This window comes from Oncorhynchus masou, unplaced genomic scaffold (assembly GCF_036934945.1).
Source record: "Oncorhynchus masou masou isolate Uvic2021 unplaced genomic scaffold, UVic_Omas_1.1 unplaced_scaffold_7185, whole genome shotgun sequence".
NCBI lineage: Eukaryota > Metazoa > Chordata > Actinopteri > Salmoniformes > Salmonidae > Oncorhynchus > Oncorhynchus masou.
Genome location: NW_027016587.1, coordinates 1 through 12,212, shown reverse-complemented (window position 1 = coordinate 12,212; position 12,212 = coordinate 1). Strand labels below are relative to the sequence as shown.

Genomic DNA, 12,212 nt, shown 5'->3' with positions numbered 1-12,212 from the left:
CTCTGTCCCTGGGGCTGATGACTGCACTGAGCACACCTCACACACACAGCTCTCTGTCCCTGAGGCTGATGACTGCACTGAGCACGCCTCACACACACACAGCTATCTGTCCCTGGGGCTGATGACTGCACTGAGCACGCCTCACACACAGCTCTCTGTCCCTGGGCTGATGACTGCACTGAGCTCCACTGAGCACGCCTCACACACATACAGCTCTCTGCCCCTGGGGCTGATGACTGCACTGAGCACGCCTCACACACAGCTCTCTGTCCTTGGGCTGATGACTGCACTGAGCACGCCTCACACACAGCTCTCTGTCCTTGGGCTGATGACTGCACTGAGCACGCCTCACACACAGCTCTCTGTCCTTGGGCTGATGACTGCACTGAGCTCCACTGAACATGCCTCACACAAACATAACACCTCCAAAGCTCACAGTCCTGACCGCCCAGCATGAGAACCCAACCACAACACCAACCCCCTGTTTCTTCCTCCCCTCGATCCCACAGCTAGACTCCCACAATAGACTCTGGAAGGTACAGCTTCAGAATCCATCCCATAAATCAAGTACAGGAGAAACGCCTCAAAGTACAGCAGCCAAACATTGTATTTATTTATTTATTTTACTAGGCAAGTCAGTTAAGAACAAATTCTTATTTTCAATGGAACAGTGGGTTACAGTGGGTTAACTGCCTGTTCAGGGGCAGAATGACAGATTTGTACCTTGTCAGCTTGGGGATTTGAACTTGCAACCTTTGGTTACTAGTCCAACGCTCCTAGGGCTACCTAGGCTACCCTGTCGCCCAATACATTATGCGCTGTAGCACTCAGCAGCTCAGCCTCTGACTTCACTTTGTACGTGCTATGTGCTTCATAAATTCCATTTATACCACTCTGTCTGCACCCCACCCCCAGGCACAGCTATCGCACACAGAAATTAGCAGCCATTTAATTAACCAGCTGCAAAGAGTAGCTAGCACCCAGCCCACACTCTATTGAGTCCTGTCAAACAGCATCCCACAAAAGGCCCAGAGATGGTCATAAAGGATGCAGACAGAGAGAGTGGCAAAGCTCCAATTAAAATATGAAACAACTAAAGCACTATGTGATGAAGTGCTAGGGACGAATCACTGAGGAAGTAGAACATTCGGACTGCCATTAACAAAGCCATGCCTAGTCTCTCTTGTATTACTGTAAATGGAAGGCTGAGAGATTTAAGAATGAAGAATCATTAGAATCAGAGTGGGAGGATGTACATAGATAGACATAGTGGTGTGTCTCCATCACTGATATACAGCACAAGGAGGTTGGACTTTATTTGCTTCAGGGTGGGGACATTAATACGATACATAAACAGACAAATGTCCATTATAAGGGACCTAGAGTTACATCATATCATCATGGAGATGATATGACATCACAGTGAATTTTGTCTGCGCAGTCCTGTGAGAAGAAGAATCATACAGCTAGATACTGTAAGCCATTCAGATGAGTAGCGTAAAGCCTTCTTAGCAGGATGAAAGTCAGATCAGGCTACAGGAGGAGTAAACAGGCCATGGCCTTTCCTGCCTTCTCTCCTGTCTGACTGCCACATGAGAGTAAACAGGCCATGGCCTTTCCTGCCTTCTCTCCTGTCTGACTGCCTACATGAGGAGTAAACAGGCCATGGCCTTTCCTGCCTTCTCTCCTGTCTGACTGCCTACAGGAGGAGTAAACAGGCCATGGCCTTTCCTGCCTTCTCTCCTGTCTGACTGCCTACAGGGAGGAGTAAACAGGCCATGGCCTTTCCTGCCTTCTCTCCCTGTCTGACTGCCTACAGGAGGAGTAAACAGGCCATGGCCTTTCCTGCCTTCTCTCCTGTCTGACTGCCTACAGGAGAGTAAACAGGCCATGGCCTTTCCTGCCTTCTCCTGTCTGACTGCCTACAGGGAGGAGTAAACAGGCCATGGCCTTTCCTGCCTTCTCTCCTGTCTGACTGCCTACATGAGGAGTAAACAGGCCATGGCCTTTCCTGCCTTCTCTCCTGTCTGACTGCCTACAGGAGGAGTAAACAGGCCATGGCCTTTCCTGCCTTCTCTCCTGTCTGACTGCCTACAGGGAGGAGTAAAGCAGGCCATGGCCTTTCCTGCCTTCTCTCCTGTCTGACTGCCTACAGGAGGAGTAAACAGGCCATGGCCTTTCCTGCCTTCTCTCCTGTCTGACTGCCTACAGGAGGAGTAAACAGGCCATGGCCTTTCCTGCCTTCTCTCCTGTCTGACTGCCTACAGGAGGAGTAAACAGGCCATGGCCTTTCCTGCCTTCTCTCCTGTCTGACTGCCTACAGGAGGAGTAAACAGGCCATGGCCTTTCCTGCCTTCTCTCCTGTCTGACTGCCTGCTGTACTGCAGCTTGGAGTGAGACTGCAGCTCCAGGCATTAGAAAAGTGGAAGTAATTCTTTAATGTCGGAAAGATCAGAACCAAGGCTAAGCAAGGATCTCCTGCTCCAATACACACAGCCGGGGCGGCAGGGTAGCCTAGTGGGTAGCCTAGTGGTTAGAGTGTTGGACTAGTAACCGGAAGGTTGCAAGTTCAAACCCCCGAGCTGACAAGGTACAAATCTGTCGATCTGCCCCTGAACAGGCAGTTAACCCACTGTTCCTAGGCCGTCATTGAAAATAAGAATTTGTTCTTAACTGACTTGCCTGGTAAAATAAAATAAATAAATAAAAATTACATGAAGAGCAATGACAGGTATGGGCCATATTTAAATCTATATATTTTACCTTTATTTAACTAGGCAAGTCAGTTAAGAACAAATTATATTCACAATGACCAGCCTGAGGACATTGACAGGTATGGGCCATAAAGTCAGTTACATGACCAGCCTGAGGACATCGACAGGTATGGGCCATACAGTCAGTTACATGACCAGCCTGAGGACATTGACAGGTATGGGCCATACAGTAGGTTACATGACCAGCCTGAGGACATTGACAGGTATGGGCCATACAGTCGGTTACATGACCAGCCTGAGGACATTGACAGGTATGGGCCATACAGTAGGTTACATGACCAGCCTGGGGACATCGACAGGTATGGGCTATACAGTCAGTTACATGACCAGCCTGAGGACATTGACAGGTATGGGCCATACAGTCAGTTACATGACCAGCCTGAGGACATTGACAGGTATGGGCCATACAGTAGGTTACATGACCAGCCTGGGGACATCGACAGGTATGGGCCATACAGTCGGTTACATGACCAGCCTGAGGACATTGACAGGTATGGGCCATACAGTCAGTTACATGACCAGCCTGAGGACATTGACAGGTATGGGCCATACAGTCAGTTACATGACCAGCCTGAGGACATTGACAGGTATGGGCCATACAGTCAGTTACATGACCAGCCTGAGGACATTGACAGGTATGGGCCATACAGTCGGTTACATGACCAGCCTGAGGACATTGACAGGTATGGGCCATACAGTCAGTTACATGACCAGCCTGAGGACATTGACAGGTATAGGCCATACAGTCGGTTACATGACCAGCCTGAGGACATTGACAGATATTGGCCATACAGTAGGTTACATGACCAGCCTGAGGACATCGACAGGTATGGGCTATACAGTAGGCTACATGACCAGCCTGAGGACATTGACAGGTATGGGCTATACAGTAAGCTACATGACCAGCCTGAGGACATTGACAGGTATGGGCCATACAGTCAGTTACATGACCAGCCTGAGGACATTGACAGGTATGGGCCATACAGTCAGTTACATGACCAGCCTGAGGACATTGACAGGTATGGGCCATACAGTAGGTTACATGACCAGCCTGAGGACATTGACAGGTATGGGCCATACAGTAGGTTACATGACCAGGTATGAGTAATTGAAGTCTGGTTGGTTAATGGTCATGGTCATTAATAATGGTCATTACTGCATCAGGAGAACCTATTCTAGGCGTTTCGAGGTAAACACTAGTCTGACTTTAGCCTGGAGCCTGTTTTTAGCGTAAGGGATGAGCTTTATTAAGAGGATCCATTTTACAGGATCTCACAAAAAAACTACCAAAATAACTCAAACACTCATGGCTTTTAGCAGTAAAACACATGTTGATCAAATCAGCAACATTGTGAGGTTAGCAAGGTCAGATGTACAACAATTAGTAGATGATACTGTAGTGTGGCTATAGAGAGGAAATACGTGCATTTGCTGATCTGGCAACAGAAACTGTGGGCCAGAGAGAAAGACAAGCAGGCAGGATATGGCCCTCACCTTTGAGCCTGTGGAAGTGGACGGGGACATCCTCTTGATGCTCTTGCTGTCCTCCTCTGTGGACTCACTGCGCACCGTGGGGGGTCATTGTCGGCCAGCCAATCCAGAAGCCACCTTTTGCTCTCAGAGGCCATCATGGCGGCCTGTAGGGTGCTGAGGTCCTTGCTCCCGGCTGGGGCCTAGGCCGGGGACGGTGGTCCGGAGTCAGTTTGGACACATGGTCCTTAATCCTGACCTTGCCAGGAGAGGTGTCATCAAACTCGATGGTGAAGGCGTGAGGTGAGGCGTGGCCCTGGCGCTACTGGCGGTGGTAGCAGCAGCCCCCTCAGTGTCTTTAGTAGGGATTTCATGAATGCTGTCCTCAGCCATCTGAGACTCCTTGGTAGGAATCTCAAAGTAGCTGGGCTCAGGACCCAGACCATCCTCCATAGGCCTCTCACTCCTCTTAGGCTCTCTGCCATCTGTAGGTTCACAAAGAGGAGAACACTGGGGATCAGTATCTAGAGGTCAGAGGTTACGTCCTAAAATGGGCCGCCTAGCTGGGCCTGTTCTGAGTTCACTGATGGTGCTCCAAGAACTGCAGGTCTATGGCTCCTGCAGACCACAGCCCTCTCTTTATTTATGTAACCCATGACCAGGCAAGTCACAAATGCATGACTTTCTTGTAATGACACCACCAAAAGGCTATGTGCATCCTGGTGACAGGGGCAGTGGGATTAAAATCTAAAATATAGGACAAAACACACATCACTGACAAGACACTACCATTACATATAAAGAGAGGTCAAGACACAACACACACAGAAAGCACACAATGGCTGGATGCCTATACAGGCACACAACATGGCAGCAGCACAACATGGTAGCAGCACAAATACAGTACAAAACATTATTGGGCACAGACAATAGCACAAATGCAAGAAGACAATACATCATGTACAGCCACAACTGTCAGTAAGAAGGGTTGGAGATAAAATGGTCCAGTTTGAGTGTTTGTTGCAGCTCGTTCCAGTCTCTAGCTGCAGCGAAATGAAAAGACGAGCGACCCAGGAATGTGTGTGCTTTGGGGACCTTTAATAAAATGTGACTGGAAGGAATGGGTGTTGTATGTAGAGGATGAGGGCTGCAGTAGCTATCTCAGATAGGGGGGAGTGAGGCCTAAGAGTGTTTTATAAACAAGCATCAACCAGTGTGACTTGCGATGAGCATACAGAGATGACCAGTTTACAGAGGAGTATAGTGTGCAGTGACGTGTCCTATAAGGAGCATTGGTGGCAAAACAGGTCAGGCTGTGCTGGAGCCCAGGCAGACAGGCACAAAGCCATGTAGTGTAACTTACTTAATAATGATTGTGTAACTTCCTTTGATTATGTGGCAAGGCATTATGGCATATGTGTAGACCATCTAGTTTATACATATGACAAAGTGAGCAGCTGAGTTGTTCTTGGAAAGTACAAGTTAGTTTTGTACATTTCCTCTCATTTCCTCTATGTAGTAAGGGAACAATATCAAAGTCAAATATTCAAAGTATAATACCTACTGGGATTCAGGAGCCCCCAATGAGGCCACATCTTTCTCGGAAGTTATATCTTTCAATTCAACTTGAAAGTAAGTCATGTTTGTATATCTTTGAAAACAGATAAGCTCCTGAAAGCATGACTGCAAATATCTGTGGCTTTCAACAAAGTAAAAAATGGAGTGAAATGAGACATAACGTTGTCCATTTAGAGAACTATATTCAAACTGATACCCCTTGCATCAGGTCCTAGATTATAGTCCCCAACAGGTCTGGTGGTCAATAAGGCTTTCAGGTTTCATCCTATCAAAGAAATACCCACTGCTTCCACAAACAAGACCACCACAACTTCATCTTAGAACCTCCCTTTTTTTAAATAAATACTACCACCCTTCCTCTAAAGATTTCATGATGAATCATGTGACTCAATTCTAAAGCACTGAGGGTCACGTGTGGTCATTCATTTAACAGGAACACTGTACATTAGAGCAGTGGTTCCCAAATATTCTTCGGTTACAATACCACCAACTGAATTTTGATTTGTCCTGAAGTACCGCCCAGCATTTTACTAACAGGTCTATGGTCTGATTCACCTAAGTTATTCCTCTGCGGATAGGCTAAGTACCTCCATAGATAGGCCAAGTACCTGCGGATAGGCTAAGTACCCCCTGCTGGATAGGCCAAGACCCCAGGGGTCATTAGAGTACATGAGACACACACACATTAATAACGAACAACACCCATATTAATATATATTCCTGACAGAGAGCATTACTAATGAACACCCATATTAATACAGATACCCTGACAGAGCATTACTAACAACACCTATATTAATACATATTCCTGGCAGAGCATTACTAACAGCCACCCATATTAATACATATTCCTGACAGATCATTACTAACAAAACTATATTAATACATATTCCTGACAGAGCATTACTAACACCCATATTAACACATATTCCTGACAGAGCATTACTAACACCACCCATAATAATACATATCCTGACAGACATCATTACTAACAACACCCATACTAATACATATTTATGACAGAGCATTACTAACAACACCCATATTAATACATATTCCTGGCAGAGCATTACTAACAACACCCATATTAATACATATTCCTGGCAGAGCATTACTAACAACACCCATATTAATACATATTCCTGACAGAGCATTACTAACAACACCCATATTAATACATATTCCTGACAGAGCATTACTAACAACACCCATAAATACATATTCCTGACAGAGCATTACTAACACCACCATATTAATACATATTCATGACAGAGCATTACTAACACCACCCATATTAATACATATTCCTGGCAGAGCATTACTAACAACACCCATATTAATACATATTCCTGACAGAGCATTACTAACAACACCCATAGTAATACAAATTCCTGGGTAGAGCATTACTAACAACACCCATAGTAATACATATTTATGACAGAGCATTACTAACACCACCCATATTAATACATATTCCTGACAGAGCATTACTAACAACACCCATATTAATACATATTCCTGACAGAGCATTAATAACACCCATATTAATACATATTCCTGACAGAGCATTACTAACACCCATATTAATACATATTCCTGACAGAACATTACTAACAACACCCATATTAATACATATTCCTGACAGAACATTACTAACAACACCCATATTAATACATATTCCTGACAGAGCATTACTAACAACACCCATACTAATACATATTTATGACAGAGCATTACTAACACCACCCATGTTAATACAAATTCATGACAGAGCATTAATAACAACACACATATTAATACATATTTATGACAGAGCATTACTAACACCACCCATATTAATACATATTCCTGACAGAGCATTAATAACACCACCCATATTAATACATATTCCTGACAGAGCATTACTAACACCCATATTAATACATATTCCTGGCAGAGCATTACTAACACCACCCATACTAATACATATTCCTGACAGAGCATTACTAACACCACCCATATTAATACATATTCCTGACAGAGCATTACTAACACCACCCATATTAATACATATTCCTGACAGAGCATTACTAACAACACACATATTAATACATATTCCTGGCAGAGCATTACTAACACCACCCATATTAATACATATTCCTGACAGAGCATTACTAACACCACCCATATTAATACATATTCCTGACAGAGCATTACTAACAACACCCATATTAATACATATTCCTGGCAGAGCATTACTAACAACACCCATATTAATACATATTCCTGACAGAGCATTACTAACAACACACATATTAATACATATTCCTGGCAGAGCATTACTAACAACACCCATATTAATACATATTCCTGACAGAGCATTACTAACACCACCCATATTAATACATATTCCTGGCAGAGCATTACTAACACCACCCATATTAATACATATTCCTGGCAGAGCATTACTAACAACACCCATATTAATACATATTCCTGACAGAGCATTACTAACAACACCCATATTAATACATATTCCTGGCAGAGCATTACTAACACCACCCATATTAATACATATTCCTGGCAGAGCATTACTAACAACACCCATATTAATACATATTCCTGGCAGAGCATTACTAACAACACCCATATTAATACATATTCCTGACATAGCATTACTAACAACACAAAAATATAAATACATATTCCTGGCAGAGCATTACTAACACCACCCATATTAATACATATTCTTGACAGAGCATTACTAACAACACCCATATTAATACATATTCCTGACAGAGCATTACTAACACCACCCATATTAATACATATTCCTGACAGAGCATTACTAACACCACCCATATTAATACATATTCCTGACAGAGCATTACTAACACCACCCATATTAATACATATTCCTGACAGAGCATTACTAACACCACCCATATTAATACATATTCCTGACAGAGCATTACTAACACCACACATATTAATACATATTCCTGACAGAGCATTACTAACACCACCCATATTAATACATATTCCTGACAGAGCATTACTAACACCACCCATATTAATACATATTCCTGACAGAGCATTACTAACAACACACATATTAATACATATTCCTGGCAGAGCATTACTAACACCACCCATATTAATACATATTCATGACAGAGCATTAATAACAACACACATATTAATACATATTTATGACAGAGCATTACTAACACCACCCATAGTAATACATATTCCTGACAGAGCATTACTAACAACACACATATTAATACATATTCCTGACAGAGCATTACTAACAACACCCAAATTAATACATATTCCTGACAGAGCATTACTAACAACACCCATATTAATACATATTCCTGGCAGAGCATTACTAACAACACCCATATTTAATACATATTCCTGACAGAGCATTACGAACAACACCTATATTAATACATATTCCTGGCAGAGCATTCATTAACACCACCCATATTAATACATATTCCTGCGAGCATTACTAACAACACCATAGCTTAATATATATTCCTAAGTAGAGCATTACTAACAACACCATATTAATACATATTCCTGGCAGACATTACTAACAGTAACACCATAGTTGGTCACATATTCCCTGACAGAGCAGTTACTAACACCACCCTAATACATATTCCTTATAATGAGTACACAACAACACTGATATTATATATTCCAGATGAGAGCATACTAACAACACCCATATTAATACATATTCTGGCAGAGCATTACTAACACCACCATATTAATACATATTCCTTGCAGAGCATTACTAACAACAATCTATATTAGTTTATATATTCCTTGGCAGAGCATTACTAACACCACCATACATAATACATATTCCTGATTGGTTACTTACACACTACCCCATATTAATACATATTCCTGACAGAGCATTACTAACACCACCCATATTAATACATATTCCTGACAGAGCATTACTAACACCACCCATATTAATACATATTCCTGACAGAGCATTACTAACACCACACATATTAATACATATTCCTGGCAGAGCATTAATAACAACACACATATTAATACATATTTATGACAGAGCATTACTAACACCACCCATATTAATACAAATTCATGACAGAGCATTAATAACACCACCCATGTTAATACAAATTCATGACAGAGCATTAATAACAACACACATATTAATACATATTTATGACAGAGCATTACTAACAACACCCATATTAATACAAATTTATGATAGAGCATTACTAACACCACCCATGTTAATACAAATTCATGACAGAGCATTAATAACAACACACATATTAATACATATTTATGACAGAGCATTACTAACACCACCCATATTAATACAAATTTATGACAGAGCATTACTAACACCACCCATGTTAATACAAATTCATGACAGAGCATTAATAACAACACACATATTAATACATATTTATGACAGAGCATTACTAACAACACCCATATTAATACATATTCCTGACAGAGCATTACTAACACCACCCATATTAATACATATTCCTGACAGAGCATTTACTAACACCACCCATAGGTCATCTAATGTACAGTACATTTAATTAATCATGTCCTAGAGTAGCTCATCTAATATACTGTACATTTAATTAATCATGTTCTCTCGTAGCTCATCTAATGTACTGAAACATGTGTGCATGCATCTGATCATCTTGCCAACATTTGGAACATATAATTTCATACTTCAGATGTGATGAGGCGGCAGGGTAGCCTAGTGGTTAGAGTTTTGGACTATTAACCGGAAGGTTGTGAGTTCAAACCCCCGAGCTGACAAGGTACAAATCTGTCGTTCTGCCCCTGAACAGGCAGTTAACCCACTGTTCCTAGGCCGTCATTGAAAATAAGAATTTGTTTTTAACTTACTTGCCTGGTTAAATAAAGGTAAAAAAAGAAATGAGGTCAAGTAGGTTCTTACCTGCTGCAGAGCTGTCATGCTTCTTCCCACACGTCTTGGTCTCCTGTTTGAAGGAGTTCTCGTCGTCTGCGTCCCCATCCCCCCACCAAGATGGCTGTCCATACAGAGGTGTTCCCCGGTGCGATGTTGCTATGTCCCCTATAACACAAACACAAGAGGTTTCACACAATTTAGATTTAATGGATGACATTCGTCAAGGGGTGTTTGACTGTTCCTGAGCAGCTGCACTGTGTCTTTTTGTAAGGGGTGCGACCTGGCGGCAGAGAAGTCAGACGCAGGAGAGAAATAACTGTTTCCAACAGCGCAGTTTATTTACAAAATCCAGCAGAAAACAGAATAATAAAATAAATGGGTCCATAACCCAGCACACACCAGGACAGACGTTCACAAACACTACAATAAACAATCACCCACAAGGACATGAGGGGGAACAGAGGGGTAAACACACACCAGGACAGACGTTCACAAACACTACAATAAACAATCACCCACAAGGACATGAGAGGGAACAGAGGGGTAAACACACACCAGGACAGATGTTCACAAACACTACAATAAACAATCACCCACATGGACATGAGGGGGAACAGAGGGGTAAACACACACCAGGACAGACGTTCACAAACACTACAATAAACAATCACCCACAAGGACATGAGGGGGAACAGAGGGGTAAACACACAACATGTAATTGATGTGATTGGAACCAGGTGTGATGGAAGACAAGAAAAAACCAAAGGAAAATGAAAAGACGATCAGCAATGGCCGAACGCCGCCGAACAAGAAGAGGGACCAACTTCGGCGCAAGTCGTGTCACTTTTAATTCATCTGTCCTGGATGACGGGACTTGGAGCAATGGTTTGGCTTTAGCCGTTCCCTGACCTACATTACCCAATCAGCAGAATAATGAGGGACAAACCCATCAACACCAACCTCTGCTCCACAATCTAACTACCTTCTCCTCTCCCCACTGCCAAAGCCTTGATTTTCTAACTACCTTCTCCTCTCCCAGCTGCAAAAGGCCTGACCTTCTAACTACCTTCTCCTCTCCCCACTTTGGCTTCACCCAGATGGGATGTTTATATGGGTGTGACTTTACAGACTTTAGTTGAAGCAAGGTCTGGGACACAATGTGTAGGCCCATTTACTGCCAACTATGTCACAAACGCAAAATGGAACCCAATATTCACTTCGGGCTGCAGTGTAAGCAAGCACTGACTTTGCATATGAAGAAAACCCAAATAATGCACTAATTGCAGTGTGCATTCACAGAAGACTGTGTTCAAAATGCATATATGCCTATTATTGCTACAAGATTAGTGACAAGCCTATAAATGCTGCAAGATTGGTTAGGAGTTTTGCCTGCCTGCATAACATATCCAGTTAACCTATGGTGGTGTGCTGCAGAGAGGAAAGGGAACATACAG

General features: G+C 42.7%; 1 protein-coding gene across 1 annotated transcript; it reads right to left on the bottom strand.

Annotated features, from left to right (window-relative positions):
* Positions 1-4,458: 4,458 nt before the first annotated feature.
* On the bottom strand, positions 4,459-10,923 carry LOC135538886 (centrosomal protein of 170 kDa-like; the record flags this gene model as incomplete). Its single annotated transcript, XM_064964773.1, has 2 exons — positions 4,459-4,729; positions 10,786-10,923. Coding segments are annotated over 2 exons (395 nt in total), but the record flags the coding sequence as incomplete, so codon positions are not given.
* Positions 10,924-12,212: the final 1,289 nt, after the last annotated feature.